This window comes from Gasterosteus aculeatus, chromosome 4, assembly GCF_964276395.1.
Source record: "Gasterosteus aculeatus chromosome 4, fGasAcu3.hap1.1, whole genome shotgun sequence".
In the NCBI taxonomy this organism is placed as follows: Eukaryota; Metazoa; Chordata; class Actinopteri; order Perciformes; family Gasterosteidae; genus Gasterosteus; species Gasterosteus aculeatus.
This window is the reverse complement of record NC_135691.1, coordinates 25,412,330-25,431,266: the sequence shown is the minus strand read 5'-3', so window position 1 is coordinate 25,431,266 and position 18,937 is coordinate 25,412,330. Positions and strand designations below refer to the sequence as shown.

The following is an 18,937-nucleotide window of genomic DNA, read 5'->3' as shown; positions in this document are numbered from 1 at the left end:
ATAAAGTGCACTAGTGAACACAAAGTGACAAAAGTGACGAGTGAAAGTGACGAGTGCAGTATGAAAGAAAGAAGAGAAGCTCAAACAGAGACAGCGGGAAAAGCAAAAACATCTTCACAGTAAATATCAAAGTAGCATGGATCTTTCTTATTGCAGCCCTATACCTTAAACCACTAGTGTCTCCTCCACACGGATGCATGGCAGCTGTCAAACTGCTGTTGAAGAATCATATTTTTTAGTGTGTTGTTAACTGAACTTTTATCAAACCCAACTGCGCAATCATTTCAGTGTGGATTTGAGTCTAAACCCGAAGAGGAAACAAAAGTTTCATCTGTAGATGTTTTAAATACTTTAACAATAATGTATTCTAACATGTGCTAGTGAGTGTCCCTCATGTGTTTGCAACATGTATGTCTACTTAACATCTGTTGCGCAGGATATAAGTGGACGATATGTCGGCCTCGTGGTTGAGTGTCTGCTTTTTGTCAAACATGCGTGGATCCTTAAATTGGGAGTGTGGAAGAGTACAAGACACACACACACACACACGTATGGGTTTACATTTGTAAAAAATGAAACACTAACTCCGAGACTGAGTGGTACTAAGACACATGTGACACAAGAACAAACCCCGCCCACCCAAAAAATAAAATCTTATTACGATCATTCAAAATTTATTCCAGGAGAAAGACAAACAAAACAAAAACAGTCGCTCTGGCCTGTGTTGTCATGTTACCTCTGATATGTGCACGTGATTGTCGAAGGCATCTGATATACAAGCTCCATAAACAGAAAGTCATCACCAGCACAGTGAGTGCGGTGGGCAGCACCCACTTTGAGAGATATGACGGAGGGTGCACAGGATGGGAGCTTGTCGTGGTCACATGCAGAGAGTAAATACAATACAGGCACCTAACTTCGTAGGTCAGCGGGACGAGGACGCTCACAGGGAGACATCGGGTCACATAAAAGCAGCTGGTATACGGTTTAAGTCCTACAAACAATTCTTCAGAGGCGGCACAGCTCTCATTAGCTGCCACTAATGCGCCACAGGGCAACATGTTTAGTCCACGAGAGACCAAGATAATGTTGGGACTCCTAAATCGTTTGAAATCAGTTCCCACGGATCAACAGTTTGCAACGGGTCATTGTCTATATACAGTATATACAGTATATATATAAATAAGCAAGCAACTTCTCTTGCGCCATGGTGAAATAAATATGTTAATCATTTTTAGTTGATTATTTTTATGATAAATCTGTGGATTCATGTATTCTGAGAATCTGCACGAGATTACTCTCATAATTACATATATGACATTGTAACTATATATGATATTGTAACTCCTGCTTCTTTTAAGAAATGCGAGGTTACAATGTTGATCATTTAATTTTTTGCCTTTGGAAATTGTTTGTAGAACCTAAAACTGTACTTCTGACTAAACAGCTTTTTGTGGACTCCAGACACCTTAACCTGTGCATGTCTTTACATAGTACAGAGATACTTACATCATACAAGGGCATATACACGGTTATGCAAATACACATGGTGAAGTTGATTTCTTGGTGCACTTTTTTTTTTTTCCATGTCATGCTTGCGTTTTCATCTTTAGTGACACCGTCAAACACTAAGAGCGCAGGCTCACAAAGGGTGGAAAGAGGCGGAGGAGAGCAGCTCGTAGCTGTGCCTCGTCCTTAACAGTGTGTTTCTGAGCAGGTCACAGCTTTGGATTTCTTTCTTTAGAATGGCAAAAAAACATAAGCCTGAGTTCAATAAACAATGCTTTCACGTTTAGTTGGGCAGACACTGACGTGGTGGTTCAACACTGATGGCATTGACCTGCACTGTGTAGCAGCATATATATGTGTGTATATATATATACACACACATATATATGTGACAGCAGATTGCAGAAGGGGAGGAAAGGGGATTTTAGCTTCTTTTTTTTTACATGAAACATTCCATAGAGAATACAATCAACTTCCCTCAACACAGCCACTCACTCACTCGTTCATTAACTCCCACATGCCCGAACAGCAAAACATTTGTAAATATTATCTTGAAAATAATCATTCATATTCACAATCTATTTACAGTGACATGTCAAACATGGAAAGATTCATTCAGAACCCTTTTTAATTTGAACAGCAGACATAAAACCACAGAGTAGCATGAACAGGAACCCTTCTGCCTGCCTCACAATACATTCATAAATCCAAACGCCCACCCGGAAGTGGACAACATCACATTTAATGATTCTCATAGTGTCAACTGACTAGTTGTTGACGTCTTTTGTGCCAGAGAAAAAAGTTTCAGGCTGCTTTACCAATATAGCTCGTTCGATAATGACGTTAATAAGATGAAATGGTCTAAGATCTGTCAGGGATTCAGTGTCTTGTACTTTTCCATTCCCCAAACCCTTTAATCTATACGCGTTGCCTGATCCCACTTCCAAGAAAAAACATCAACGCCACTTAAATATGTAAAAAAAAATGCATAGCAATCAACGGGGGATATAGACATGGATACAATGAATAATCAGATTAAGGAATAAAGCCCTTACATGGTTGAAAGGTTACAGATGATTACATGGATTGATTTAGTAGAGAGAAATGTAACGCAAGACCCCGCTGTAAAAACGTCAAGGATTAATATATATTTCTGAGAGGTGAACGGTAGTGTAAGGAGACATGTGGGTGTTGTAAATATGTAGAAACACTAAAAAGTTCTCTTTCACTAATACTGCATATATAAAATGACAAAATAAATTAGGCTAACAGGTCTTTTCTTACACTACGCCCTACCAAAATAAGCAGATTTGAATGGCATTTGGTTCTGCCTCAGGTCAACTACATGGTGTGTGACTCGTTTTGTAAGATTTACGTCCTCGGTAGGAGTCTATGGGCTTGGGGCTGAAAGCTACAGATGGGGTAAGAAAGTTGTTGTGCATTGAGAGCAGGAGTAACACACCGCCCAGGACATACGACAAACTGTCTGGTAAGTTTTGATTTAGTCAACCTCATTGCCAAATAGGTACTTAATACTTAAACTTAATACTCGCAGCGTGCTGAAGGTGAATTCCAGAGAGCTGTTCATTTTGACCATAATTTGACTTTCATCCAGCTGTGGTCTCACCCTCGCTGACATGTCGTACGGAGCAAAACAAGCTCTATGAATAATACGCAGATGCTTGTCGCCAGCACTCAGTGTAGATAATAAAAAGAAGGCAAATGGCAAAAGATCAGGAAGGAATTGAATGGGGAATAAATCCCCCTCCAGAATAATTTGCAGTGGGTGTTCAGCCCTTAGGTTTAGTCCACTTCACATCTGACTAGCTCTGTTCTAACTAATTCATTGAGTAGAATGAATCAAATTGTCTTGGTACCCAGCACTAGTCTTTGGCTACAATTCACAATAAAGGGATCAGAAGAATTGCATCTTGACAAACTGATATGTGAGAGTGAGCACTCGACGTTGTTAGGTAGGTGACACGATCCAAGCTACTGAAGTCATTTCCCACTCATCAAAGACTCAGCCTGTAAAATCAAACTTAGATTAGCAATACAAACAGGACGTTCAGTTTTTGTCTTCAAAAATCACGCTACTCTAATTTTGGTCTGGATAGCGGATAGAGGAGGGTTTGGGGGGGATAAAGGCGTGGATCATTGGACTGTACGGTCCCATTCTGTCAAGCACAAGGTTGCGGATTGAGTCGACAGGAGTCCTCTGTGGAGCCGTCCAGGTTTGAGTCCAAGTCGCTGTCTATCAAGTCACCACAACGTCAGCGCCGTATCATTAACTGGGATGCCACAACACCGGGACCATAAAACGACAAAACACTGAGGGAAACAAGCTAAACCGGGAAATCCATATCCACTAGCTCAGAGTGCAGCTGTAGTTTTCCCTGAGCACTTCTACACTGGGTATAGCTTGACAATGCAAAAACGGTGAGGTCATGGCTTCTTTAGAGCGGCAGCCGACGGCCTCTCCGTCTTGGATTCTGACTCCACGCAGCGGATCTCTCTCCGAGGACCCGTGTGCGAAGTTATCTTACAGACGCTCGTAACGTGTGGTTTTCTTTAGTTGCGCCGCTTCCCGGTTTGGAAAATCAAAATGGCAAAATGATCTATCCTGAACCTGCTGCATGCGTCGTAGTATGTGTGTATTGTCTTGTTAAGTCTTGAAAAACCGATAGGAATCTTTCAGTCAATAAAGTTGCACGATGCTGCGGCTTGCATTCTGAGTCATTATAATTATAATAGTTTTATTTTTGATAGAGGTTTACAATCTCTACTCTCTGATTAACTTAAGTGGAAAGCGGCTAATCTGTGTCTGCGAACACATCGGACCCTCTGTGCAAAAATACATAAAGCGCTGACTCATGTTTCCACGTCTCAACAGTCGTATGGTTCTTTTAAAGCACTTCTTAAAGCACAAACAAACAGACAGACAAGCCCATGAGGGCATGTAAAGTGTCTTAAAGGTGCTATATGTAGCATTTTAACAAGGGTAACAGGAATTGTCACATCTTTTTGCTAGATTGGTCAAATCAGTGTAAAGAAATGATTGCTAAGGAGATCTCTTGTCTTGGCAGTGATCTCGTTTATGAACATTAAGTAGCAATATCAATTTGACAATGGTGTGTTCACCTCCTTTGACCTTATCAGTAATAATACAAAATAAAAAAGTCAGTCAAACCTAATTTGGAAAAAAAAGCTAAATAAATTGGCGCAGCAAAAGACCCGATTGGAGAAGGAAGTTGATGTTGACCGACACTGAATAATGTGACACCAACGGACCCTATCAGTTACTGCTCGAGCCTCACAAACGTCCCGGATCAGAGTCCGTGGCCGCGCGGCGTCCTGTCGGGGCGGCGGAAGGGCGTGCAGTGTGGCGCCGTGTGGCTCGGTTCGGTGGGGTGGAAGTAAAGTCCTCTGCTCTCACCGGAGCAGGGCGGGAAACTTGCTGGGCGGGCTCATTTAAGTGGAAACGTAGTGAGGAGAGCAAAGGAACGCAGAAGAAGAGGCGGGGGCGGAGCTTGGGTGGCGGATGCGGCCCTCTTCCTCTCCTGTCGTCCTCCCGTTTCTCTTCCGTCTCTCCGCCTCACAGTGCCGTTGCCTCCCAGCTGGTTTCCCGCGGGACCTGGCGTCACTTGGTCTCTGTGAGCACCGGGGCGGGAACTGCAGAGGGGTGCGTCCGGCTCAGCTCCGCCCCCGTGGCGGGAGAGGAGACCGCGGAGGCCAGACTGCAGGATGAGACCGACGCAGTTACACCTGAGAGTGAAGAGACGGCGGCCGGATCAGGGGCAATGTTTTCCTTTTTTTAAGCAACCTTCAACTAAGACAGCATACATAAAGTTAGCATGTTCGCTGGGTTAGCAGGTAGCCAAGCTACTTAGCCGGACACGCTAATGTTGGCAGCTCTAATTCTAATTTTGTGGTCCGCTCAACCTCAATTGTGTCGTCGTAGTGTAGCTTTAGAGTATTAGCGAATCTGTAACATTTGAAATATATAAGTGCCGCTGATGTGGCTGACTCACATTCCTTGCGCGGAGCTGCCGCGTTGTTGTCTGTCAAAGTGGTTTTGTTGGCGGCCGTGTTGGCGCTCTGGCCCTGCGCCGTCTGGCTTTGAGCCGGCTGGTTCTGGCCAGTCTGTCTCTGGCTCGGCGGGTTGGAGGCGTCCACGCTGCTCCCCATGCTGCTGCCGAGCTGCAGCCGCCTCATGTGGCGGACCACGGCGGTGGCATTGAACGCTTGCTGGAGAGAGGTGGGAAATGGGAAGGTGAGCTCTCACTTTGACCTCGGGGGGAGGTCGCTGTGCCGCCGATGTACTGTTTCATGAGTAGGAGGGGAACCATAGGAAAGATTTCATTTAAAAAAAGGCTTTGAAGACCAAGCTTTCCATGAAGTGACGCCAGCAAAATAAAACATCTTCCATTAAAAACATTGGAGGTTCAGGTCATCTTACGCTAGCTTTTAACAAGCAGAGCTGTAAATGTCACACTGCCTGAGGAGCAGCTCTTAAAGAAAGCAGCGATTTGGTGTGCACATTACTTTCTGGAAGAAAAAGGTGGATGAGATGATGATGGTTGACTCCTTAACGTGTGTCGGGCCAAACTTACTACAGAGGGATTCATCTTCTACAAAACACAGACAAACTTTGGAGGAGCCGTACCGAAGCAACGAGAAGAGACCACAGAAAACTCGACTCACCCTCCATTTGCTCTTGGCAAAGTTCTTTCTGATCTGTCGGCTGACTGACTCGTGGATGTTCTTGCACAGTGCTGTATCACCGGCAATCCTAGTACACACACACACACACACACACACACATTCTCTGTTAACAGTTGTGACCATACAGTGTCCGACAGCCCAAGTGAGAGTCATTCCTCACCAGGGGTGTCTGAGCGCTTGATCGCAGGTGAACCTCTTGGCAGGATCCTTTTCCATCAAACTGCCGATGAAGTCCTTGGCTGAATGAAACACAGGGGCCACGAAAAGTCAAAACTTGCCACACACAAGAACTGCACAGGCTTTAAACAGCCTTTTAGAATAATTCTTTGTGCAATCTGCTTTAACACAGTGTGTAGTTTGCACGTGGTTTTGTAGGTGACTGATTACCAAATACATTTATTCCAGGGTGATGATGTCAGAGGTAAATATGTATGTGTGACGAGGAAGGAGGAGCAGGAGGAGGAGGAGGAGGAGGGGGGGCTCACCTGAGTCCGATATGTCGTCCCAATACGGCGTGTCAAACTCGTAGTCGGCTTTCAGGATCTGTTCAAACAGCTTGGAGTCGTTCTCGTCGTAGAACGGAGGGTAACCACACAGCCTGCAGACGAGACGTTACTTACTGACTCGTGTATCGGGTTATTCACTCAGTCACAGAGGGATTTGTTAACTCACTCTGTCATTTCATGCGGCGCAAAACAAAACAACCACTGATTATTTTTATGTTTTTACTCAGTCAATAAATTATTCAGGCATTCACAGTTATTAAGCCATTCATTAGGATCTCAGGAATGACGAGGCAGAATTTTGTAAGATATTAATTAGTTAAATTAAATAGTTTGTTCATTGTTGTTATACTAAACAGCACACATGTGCCGTGATTTCTCGATATCGGGTTACTTGTGTGAGCTCATTGCGGTGTCCTTCCAGTCCCAGGCTCACAGCGGTGGTTTTATTGGTAGTCCTGGCAATAGTTGGCGGTATCACCTTAATGGGGTCAACGTGAGAATACTGGTTCCCAGTGTTTACTGAGGCTCCAGTCTGAGTCCCTGAAACGAACCGCCTGAGCCGACGGGGGAGCTGCTGCTCAACCCCAAAAACACCATCCGCACCTCATTACTGAAGTTCTGGACGCCCCAAGAGATTTTGATAAAAACTCATTAAAATGCCGTTCCCCGCCGATACACAATAACCCCCCCCCCCACACACACACACACACACACACACACACACACACACACACACACACACACACACACACACACACACACACACACACACACACACACACTCAAAGAGGAAAATAAAAGCACACCATGAGTTTCTCATTTGGTTTTAGACTCATGTGTCACTCAGCTAAGCCTCCACATTATAACACACACACACACACACACACACACACACACACACACACAGCAGGAACAAACTAGGTTTCGCCTGGTGTGGAGGGATGCTGCTTTCACATTCGGTTGGAGACTTAGCCTCTGCTCACCGTCCATCCCACTGAACACGTGCACGCACGCACACTCATACGCACACAAACATACACAAGCACGCACCTGAACACACTCCCAGGTGATTATCATGGCTGATTACCTGATGAGATCTTTCCACCTGAGCAGCATCTAAAAGCTAACAAGGTCTGAATCCCAACGCTAATTGTGCTAATTGTCAGCGGGGAGCCGCTCTAACTCTCTCCCTCCCTCTCACACACACAGACACACATACACACACAGACACACACACACACACTATTCCAATGAGAATGCAGCTGCACCAAAACGGTATGATCTTATAAGACATATAAAGACACACACAGTCACACACTGTGTATACGTGTATATAATAGACACATCACAGACCTCTTAGACACACAACAGTCAGCGCATGCTGTCCTTTTGGGACTTCTCACACACCGTATCCCGTTTACCTGCTGCTGACCTCTGACCCTTGACATCTGATCTAACCTAATGCTCAAGCTACAGTAATAATGTCTTTTCTCGGTGGAGCAAGCAAGCAAGCATACACACACACACACACACACACACGTGCGAGTGTGTGTGTTGGTGTTGTGAGGTCGGAATGACGCGGGAGAAGAAAAACAAAAAGCCGGGAATGACAAATTTAGACTCCCATGTTCATACAAGGCCCAGACGTCAGGAAGCGGAACGACACCAAAACACACACGCACAGGGTAAAATTAACAAATACCCACGCACACACACACATGTGGGACAGAGACAAGTCAGCTTCAGAACACAGTAGAGTCACACGACCTTTAAGGGCCAGGTAAGGTTCTGTTCACGCGTTTGCTCATACTGGCATTGTTAGCTGGTGCACCACAAATAAATGCCAGCTAACTTGATGAAAGGAATGTGGTGGGTGTTAAACATCAAAACTCTGCCGGTGGTCGTGTGTGTGTACAAGCTTAGCAGAGTCATTCTGTGTCATCGGAATCTCGGAATGTTATCTGATATTTGGGATGTTACAGATTCCTACGCAGAGAAAAAGATGTCTAAACAGAATTGTTTAACTGATTTGATGCATACAGATACCTTGATATTTTAATTACGTATACAGTACGGTTAAGTAGAATACAAAAATAAAAACGGATTTAATTTGTGTACACAAATTAACATGGCTGGATCTCTCACAAACAAAACTGGAGCAGTGAGTACAAATTAATTTGTGGCAACACCTGTGCTTCTCCTACTATGACAAGTCAATAAGACAAATGGATACTATACTATTTATTTCTCATAGCTTACAGGTGCAAAAATGTTACAATAGTTCAGAATGTGCATCATTTATCCAAATACTAAAGACTCACTCATCCCAGTGAGTCAAATGAGCGGAGTCTTGCGGCAAAAAAAAAGTGCAAAAGAACTCTGATGTGTTCAGCCAGCTCGATATTCTGACATAAGGTGTCAACGTGGCTCCCGGCGAGAAGCTAGTGCAAACTGTGAATCTCACAGCAGCTGGGAGTGTGCGCTGACGGTCGGGCCGCTTGGCTGCGCAGCAGGATCTGACCTTAAAGGAGACCATCTGGTACTTACAGTATATAGGCGATCACGCCAATGGACCAGCAGTCCACCGCCTTGCTGTACGGCTTCTGGGCTAGGACCTCCGGAGCTGAAAGGGAAAGGAAAAAATAAGTAATTGGTTACTTGTTTTTGCTACAAATGTGGCTCCAATTTGCAGCAGCATGGGGTTTGTTTCACTCAGCTGAAATCCAAAATGTCTTTTCAGCAAGTTGAGGGTCCAGTTAAAACTCTGGTGCGATCATTAGGTGAAAATGTGGCTGCTTTAGGAGCCTGAATAAAGAGAAAATATGCAGACTCTCCTTGTCTGTCCAAGTTGATCACGTGTCAGGTTTGGATAACGGTGGAATGTCCTCCGCGGGAGGTAAGTGTTTTCACGCCAAGCGACACAAAAGTAGACCCCCGGAATATACAAATTTCACCAACTTCGTCATGATTCTAAATAGATTCGTCACACAGACATGGCAAGATATGAAGAAATGCCGAAACAGACACTTCGCACACAGGCTGAATCAGAGCCTTGTTTATAGACCTAAACGGGGTCATTGCGAAAGCGTGTGTGGCTGTGTTGTTTTGCTGGACCTGCTGCATAAAGATCATGTTTACACACTGAGGTCATTGTGCCTTGAGCTCACTGCTTAAGAAAGATGAAGAGTTTATGGTCAAATATGTTGTAAATGACTAAAACATGGCAGCACATGTGTACCTCCACTCTCATTGCTTAGAACACCTGCACGGTGCGTCCCCCACATCACCCATAAAACATCATCATCTTTGGACTGTTTTGGTCGCTCTTCTGCTGTTACCAAGCAAAGCTGTTTTGGTGTGTTCGTTGCTTTTTAAATCCAAGAGGACTTATTTGGAATCACCAGCCTGAAGCTGCTTCCCAGTTAGAGCTATCAAGCCGCCAGGAATGTGACCCACAGGCGCTTAAGTTAACTCTGCCATGTACCTTGTATATTTTGTGTTATGTTAAGTGGAATATATATATATATATATATATATATATATATATATATATATATATATATATATATATATATATATATATAAACTTTCATTTACGAATCAGTTTTTATTTATTTCTTTAATTTATACAACAATCCTGTTGTGAGGGGTCAGGACTTCGACTCAGGTGCAGAGCAATAAGGCAACAAAAACTTCTTTCCAGGTTTGGAATCTTTTAACAAAAGGGTGCACAGGCAAAGGAGGAATACACACGCTCTTGTAGAAACAAAAAAGGAAGAGGGCCTGGAAACGAAGTAAAAACAAGATAACCAAAAACAGCACTGGGAATTTCTGACTACTAACATGCACCTCTGGGAAAGACAAAAGATAACCTGACACAGACAAGTGGGGGGGAACTGAGGCTTAAATACAGGTGGAGGTGATTGCAAATTAAACTCAGCTGTGGGGAGAAACGAAGGGTGAGAAACTAGATACAGGAAGTGCAGTGGTTACAAAAATAAAAACAGGAAGATAATCTTCACTGTCTCGTCGAGTCGTCACACCTGTACTTTTTTTTTTGTCTTCCTTGTGTTCTGTTTAACATGACCCTACTATATAAAGAGGAGAGTGGTTAAACATTTTCAATTCTTAATAACATCAACTACTTTATCATTAAATGCACACTAAGCATGAGCTGTATTCCAGGAAGCTCCAAATTCATGACATCCCGTCATCCAACAAATTCATCTCACACTTTCCCCACATTCTGTCAACCTACTGCTCATGATGTAGCATGTTATTATGATAAGTTCAGTTATGGTTCATGGTGACATGTTCAGAAATGCTCAAAGCATTTGTTAGCATCTCGAAATAGATTTGTGTTGGAGAACTTTAGGAAGAACACTGTCATTGGAATTTATTCAGATCTGGTTTTAATTTGTGGCCTTCAAAGGGTTATTTATTGTTTAGACACAGTTAGACACAAATTGTCTGGTAGAAATGCCCCGGGGCCAAACAGGCCTCTGCGGGAGGATGACACAAGGATTTCATCATTTAAAGTCAAAGTGTATGTGTCACCCGCAGATGCTCAGAAAAAAAAATCTGTCTCGTATAACACACACACACACACACACACACACACACACACACACACACACATATATATATATATATATATATATACATATATATATATACATATATATATACATATATATATATACATAACATACATACATATAAATATATATACATATGCATTAAAGAATTTACATTTGCCTGAGCCCCTTTCCCCCTTTTAAAAACGGCTAAATAGCCTCTTCATCTAATAATAGCTGAGATTCATGTCTCTCACTCAATGGATGTCAGCCATTGTACTCTTTTGCTTATTCATTGAATCGTAGTTTGACCCTCATGTGCGTTTCCATATCTGCAGTTCTCTGAGCTATCACAGGACCCACTGTGAGAATGTGATTTTTATTGACAGAATATGAACAGAGCTACCCTCTACTGTCTACATGAAATGTTCACTCAGAAATTGAAGATATCTAAAATTGGTTTGGTTGTCCCTAACAAAAGTAATAACATTTGTATTCAGGAAACATTCATTAGAAACACATTTAAAATTCTTTACAAATGGGTGTTGCTATGCCATTCAGTAATGCTCCGATACGTGTATTGCTTTTTTTAACTGCATGATGAGAAAATTGTAATCCTTTCAGGTGGTTTTTAGAGTATAATTACAATGACATGCTCTTCTAATTTATAATGATTTATAATGTATTTTGCTATTTTTTCATTAATTAAATTTTTTTATGTAATACTTTGAGTCACACGTGTGTTATTTTTCTTTTTTTTAAATACATTTTTTATAGCAAATTAATTCAACCAGGATTTTAAAATGTGACATTACCTCCTAAGTTTCGTAATGAAGAGAGCTAAAAACTTTGGACCCATAATGACTCGTCTTAGTTTAAAATTATTTAAAGTTTGGGATGAAGGTCACATGGTTTCTACTGCAAATTGTTGTTCATTAAAGAAGCAGCTCCGGTTGTTAACGTAAAACACCGTTTAGAACTTCTTCGGCTTCAGTTTATTTTAAGTCCCGACTTAAAAGTACCACGTCTTCCTTTTTTATCACCATCACGTCCCTCAATTGTGAACTGAGAGCCAATAAAGTAGAACATTTGATGCTCTCATTGACACGTTTTTAACATAAAAATGACATCAGCGCTATCAGTATTTACTCACTCATAAAAAAAATCCACTAAAAATCCACACTGCACACGCAGAGAAAAAGGTTCTTAAATGGTTCTTTAGAAGACAGTGTGGTTCTACAAAAAACATTTTATGAATTTGAAGGTTCTACATGCGTTGCATATTGACTTTGCAATATTAAATGGTTCTTTGAGATATTGAAAGCCTCTTAATTCATGTTTGAGTTGTATAGTTGGGGGATGGGAAAAAACACCTCTATGCCATGATGTGTGTTTGCTAGTTAGCTGCCAGCTGCCAGTTGACACACACACACACACACACACACACACACATACACACAGGAAACATGGCTGGTGTCAGATGGAAACAACATGCGCTCGGAATTTGTCATGCGTGTGTTGTTGGATCAATGCCTGCAGAGATCAAAGGAGACAGCTCAGTTTCTATATACACTTACATGGTCGCGGCATAATGACAAATAGAGACGCGTGGCAGCTATGAGCGGCATAATGACAAATAGAGACGCGTGGCAGCTATGAGCGGCATAATGACAAATAGAGACGCGTGGCAGCTATGAGCGGCATAATGACAAATAGAGACGCGTGGCAGCTATGACCTCCATCGCCAAACCACGACTCGGATAAGGACCCAGAAGCTCTAAACCCCTCCTCCGAAAAACGGTCGCCATATCACAGCTTAGCGACAGTAACTAGGCTGAAGTTGTGGATTGGATGTGGAAAAACTTGATTCAAACAGCAAAATACACGCGGAGAAGAGGATTGAACTGTGGGAGCTTAAGTTAGCTTAATTGGCTAGCAAGCTAGCTACTTACAGTAAAATCTGTCATTTTGGTCGGCTAAACCGGATTTTGTCAACATCTGTCTTAAAATCAAGGAGCTGTTTCAAAATTGACCAAGAGTTTTGAGTGGTAACAAAAGATCAAATTGTTTATTAGCTCTTCATAAAGTTGCCTGGGTAAAGAAACATGAGGAACGACTACAGACTGTTGGAGGCCAACTCACCCACATATCCTGGCGTGCCGCATGCGGTGGACATGACGTCGCCACTGCCCTCCATCTTGGAGAGGCCAAAGTCGCTGATCATGATCTTGGACTCGTCCTGGGGATTGAAATAGAGCAAGTTCTCTGGCTGGGGAAGGGGAAGGGAGGGAGAAAGAGAGAGAGATAGAGGGCGAATCAATGGGCTTCTATTTTCTTATTAAAGCCATGGTTATTTGGTCAGACGCGGCCTGTTTTGTGGACAAACCGCTGGTGTGATGTAAAACACAGGGCCTGTGTGTATGTGTGTGTCTTACCTTCAGGTCTCGGTGGACGATGCCCATCTTGTGCAGGTAGTTCACAGCATCCAGGACTTGTCGGATCAGCGTGCTCGCGTCTTTCTCTGTGTAGAAACCTTTTTCCACGATTCGGTCGAACAGCTCGCCACCGGAAACCCTGAGGAGTGCCAAGACAATTATGTATGTATGTCAGTGTGTGTTGCTGGATCAAGATTTCTGATCATTTATGAACTGTGTATAAGTTCTGAGCCATGTGCTGCACGCACGCACGCACGCACACACACGCAAAGTCCTCAGACACCCTGCAGTGTTTAGCTTACCTTGTAACATATAGCAAAATAGCAATAGCAATATTATATGCTATGGTATTGATTCTCAAAAACACAGTTCTGGTATTGAATCTCAGTATTTGGGCCCAGAAATGCAGATACAATGGTTTTGGAATTGCATGAGAAAGTAAACTATAACTGGAATGGAAGACATCAATGCTAGTACAAGAAAAAAGTTAGATTTGACCCCAAAAAACAAAAAAGAAACATTTCAACGTTCATCCCCTCTGGCTGATTCTTCCAAAAATGTTTTATGACTTCGGACCACATGAAATTACTTGTTCAGAGATGGGGCTCATTATCTGCTGTACAGGCGCATAGCTCCCCCTGCCGGGGGATAAGCTCCTGCTTCACCTCTCTCATCTAATCTAAATATTGGGATGTTAATCCAACAATTTTCCGGACAAAATGCAGAAAAAGTGCAGACGTAAATCAGCATCACAGTAGCAGTGTTTGTAATATTATTAGTAGTTATAATAACAGCAGTAGAACTCAACCAACCTTGTAGTATTCTCTTCATACTGCATACAACTGTGAAGGCATATTGCACTAATATACACCAGTGGCCCCAAATGTGCTCATACAACACTACAGACACACAAGAGTGCATGAAGGCGAACGCCTGCACAGTTGCACGGGGTTTCTGTGAGAAATTGTCACGGCGACAGATCAGATTAAAGCCTGTGGAAGTTAAACTCTAATGAAGTCTCTGAAAAAAAAAAGATTGGAATTAATTGCTAAGCCTCAATCTTCAAAGAGGGCAGCGACATGTTCGGTTTCAGAGGCAGTCATTTCTGGGAATGACAGCTAAGGGCTGGACACACACACACACACACACACACACACACACACACACACACACACACAGACAGACAGACAGACAGACAGACAGACAGACAGACAAACAAACAAACACACACCATGCAAAAGGAGAGATTAGCCACCAGGCTGCATCGTTGCATAAGCGTTTGCGTAAGGAGACTATGGCAATCAGACAGGAGCACCCACACAAGAGCACACAGATGCGAGAGCAGGACCACACGCAAACACACACACACACACACACACACACACACACACACACACACACACACACACACACACAAAAGCAAGCGCATACACAAGGAGACAAGTGTGACGAAAATACAGATATGACGTACAAGTTAAACACTTACAACTACCCAAATTATTACAAAAACCCTGTTGACGAGTCCGACCATCAAACTTCTGATGAGCTTTGGTAATTTTGTAGTTCATCAGAGCAGAAACATCTACACACGTACCTGCAAAGCCGTAAAGGGTGAAAAAGGTAACAACAGGGTTTGTATGTCCAATGGGAAATAAACGCGTCTACATTTTAAGCCATCGGGTTCTGGGGAGTCGTCCCTGTTTCCAGCTGCCGATGTATTTTCTTTCCAGGATTAACTCTCTCAACTCTCTCATTCTCCCCCCACCATCCCTACATCCATCTCTCCTTCATCTGTTTAGAGGTATGTGGCTGCATCACGTCTGACAGGCGGCCTTATTTTCAGGTGTGTCTGTGTGTGTGTGTGTGTGTGTGAGAGAGAGAGAGAGAGATTCATGCTGTGCTTCGTGTCATTACAGTCTCGGACTAACTGACTAACTGATCATATTTTCATTCTTGCTTCAAAGGCCCTCCTGGCTTTGTTTTTCTTAGATCCAGTTCATGTTTGGTCACATGAGCATCCATCACACAATAACTTGCATTAAAAAACAAATATAAAGAACAAACCTTTCCCTAATATTGCAAAATGTCTAAAATCCTTAATTTGGACGAAAGAAAATTTTGTAAAATGACATGACGGTTTAATTGTTTTGTTATGGTGTAATTTCAGAATTGCTATATGACAATGTTGAATCATTTAATTATTTTAATTAAATGCAGGAAAAAAAGAACATAACTTAAAAATATACTCTAAGAATCAAATATTATACCACAAGCATCATGCATATTTTTGCAACCTTCCTCAGGTAACCTCTCTGCTCAAGTTCAAATATGCCACTTTCAATACTGCATTTGCTTTCACATTCTGGCTGGTATGCCATTCATATCAATAAAAAGCCTGGGTCGCATCGATTTCCCTCCCCGGGGTGGAGGTTACGTAAGATTCGATGAACTGGAGTGAAGGAAGCGCTGTCGGACAGCATCGATCCGTCACGTCATAGTTACACAGAAAATCCATGTTTCTAAACGAGATTCATGGGTGCTGAAGCCCCCTTGGTGAATGAACATTATCCTACTTTATTATGGTGGTGATTGGTCTGGAAAAGCCTTGCTTTTGCAGATTGCTGCCACCGGCTCCACCGATCCATCTGAGTACAGTGACGGAGTGGCTGTGTGCAGCATAAGGAAGAACAGCCTGCAGTGCTGAGGCCAGATCAAATGGGAAGCTGAACTGCTCTCTGCTTTCTGCTCTCACGCTGTTACACCAAGCAATCTATATTTAAACATAGTTAAAGCACGCCTCCCTCCAAAGCTCTGTGTGAACATTAGACAATGCAGAATTGTATAAGAGCACAATGAAAATATCAATAAAATAGAACAAAAAGTGGCACATAAGAAGTGGGACTAATATATTTTTACAGTGACGAGGGCTTAAAATCAGCAAAAAAAGAAAAATCACACAAAACGGCTTTTCAGAACTGCACAACTAACCTCTAATGCCACCTGCTGCCATTCGCAAGGTCCCAACTAAATGCTATGAAGCAGGTGTTAACTTTGACCTCTAAACTATGGCAACTGACCCATATTCTATTAATAGATGGAACCTGGGGGAAAAAAAAGCTCAGGAAAAACGTTTAGGAAAAATAAATGAGCAAGTGAAAGACCAGAGAGCATGTAAATTAGGTTGGAGAGGAGAGGAAAGGAAGTAATGAAGGAGGGAGGGAGCAGAGAGCAGGTGAGGAGAGAAAAGACACAGGGATGGGGGGAGGTCGACAGGGGGATGGAGGAGCGGAGGCATCAGGTTGAACGCTCAGAGCCCCCTGAGATGACGTCTTTGTTGAAGTCTGAAGGCCTGTGCTATTCTGTGCAAAAGAAAGAGGTACATCTACTTTATAGCTGCCCATAAAACAGAAAGTCATACCTCTGTAAAGCTTCCACTCAAAGTCAAGATATACTAGTTGTTAAATCTAGAAACAGGAACTAATCCTCCGCTTCGATCAGTGTAACAAAGTAAACCTGACTAACAGGTGTTGGCCCCCGGGCAGAACACACGGGTGCTGTTAATTGGTTTACTCGTGAAAACGGAAAACTCTGCTAAAGGTTAACGATATTGGAGGTAGAAGGCTTCGTCGGAGTAAATCCTTCATTTGCAGTCTCTAAGAAGAATTGAAAATAGAGATGGAGAATATAAAATCATGTTTAAAATGTTTACAGATGAAATGAACCGAGAGAGAAGTAGAATAATATTCATATAGACTTATGACCATTACATCAGATTTATTTTTGCAACCAGAGGTGTCGCCCCTGATGGTCAGTAGTGAGAATGCAAGATTTAAGACACTTTCTGCACTTTCTCTGCACTTTCTCACTCAGCAGAAGGAGCCGCCTGGCTGTACGGTGAGAATCTTTCCTGGTCTTGAGTAGAAGGGTGATGTACTTGTTTGTTACTCCATAAATTTGACAAAATGTCAAATTCTTAGGCAATACTCTTCAACTTTGCTCAATTCAAAACATACTTTCTTTCTGTTCCAGCCTTTATTTTGTCTGGTATGAGCAGTAGCGTATGGTCACTAACCAAAGCTAATGTTACACAGATAATTTTGTATAATTCGTATATAGGTCTGACAACTATGTCCCAGTAACTTATATAGGAGCCACATCCCATCAACCTATTACTTAGAATGATACGAGCTCCCAGCTACACCAGAACAACCTCCTAAACGTTACGTCTCTGTCTCTGACACTCTCCCTCTAAACATTAACATATTTGCCAGTTTTCCCCCGCAAATGTTACTATTATATTTGTGAGTAATCGTAAGCCTTTGTAGCCTCTGGCTAGTCTTTTTTTCAAAGATATAACGCACTAGTTTCTGTAAAGCTTTGGTACATTTGAATCTTCCAGATCTAAAGAATATCCAGGCTAAATTCTGCAAGTAAAAAAATCCCCCAAGTTTAATTGTTATTGATTGTAACACACAGCTGATACATGGACTCAAGAACTAGAGCACAAACAATCAAATAAACCAGTTCAGCCGCATAGAAAACTAATAAGGGAATGGATCTCATTTTTGATGTTTTTCAGAACTAATATATATATATATATATATATTGGTAAAACCCAACATTTTTATAGTTTTGATTCACAGAACAACATGTATACACTTATATCAGCATCTACTCAACATGTTCTTCTGTGAATCTATAAACTATAAAAACTATAAAAATGTTGTGTTTTACCAGTGAAAAGATACTCTAGCTTGCTGTATTTAACCGGGGCTAACGGCAAAGAGAAAACGCCGGGTTGCAATTGTAAAGCCTCACTTGTGTAATTGCACCTTGATCAAAATGTTTCCAGTACAAGAGACAAACAGGCCGACCAACTTCGCCTCTTATGTAAGCAGTAACCTTGCAGAGGAGGGTTAGTAGGGCACCCTTAGGTGAACCACATACACCGTGCTGCAACCTTCGTGTTTATGAGTGTGTGTGTGTGTGTGTGTGTGTGTGTGTGTGTGTGCGTGTGTGTGCGGGAGGACGGGAGGTCTGTTTGTGCGTGTGTCTGAGATGTTGTCGTCTTAGTAGAGCTGTCATTGAAGTGAAGAGTGAGTGCGTGTATGTGTGTGTGTGTGTGTATGTGTGTATGTTTTTATAAATTGTAAATGTATTTATGAATGACATATCAGCATGCATA

The 18,937-nt window shown here is 42.4% G+C and overlaps 1 protein-coding gene across 1 annotated transcript in view; it reads right to left on the bottom strand.

Annotated features, from left to right (window-relative positions):
• Window positions 1-657: 657 nt before the first annotated feature.
• The window catches only part of camk1da (calcium/calmodulin-dependent protein kinase 1Da), a 35,989-nt gene continuing 17,709 nt past the window's right edge, over window positions 658-18,937 (bottom strand). The window contains exons 4-11 of the mRNA XM_040174094.2: window positions 13,753-13,891; window positions 13,460-13,586; window positions 9,288-9,363; window positions 6,720-6,832; window positions 6,395-6,473; window positions 6,214-6,301; window positions 5,541-5,757; window positions 658-5,274 (exon numbers count right to left, since the gene is read on the bottom strand). Coding sequence (XP_040030028.2) covers window positions 5,150-5,274; window positions 5,541-5,757; window positions 6,214-6,301; window positions 6,395-6,473; window positions 6,720-6,832; window positions 9,288-9,363; window positions 13,460-13,586; window positions 13,753-13,891 — 964 coding nt within the window. The 3' untranslated portion in view covers window positions 658-5,149. The remainder of the gene's footprint in view (window positions 5,275-5,540; window positions 5,758-6,213; window positions 6,302-6,394; window positions 6,474-6,719; window positions 6,833-9,287; window positions 9,364-13,459; window positions 13,587-13,752; window positions 13,892-18,937) is intronic.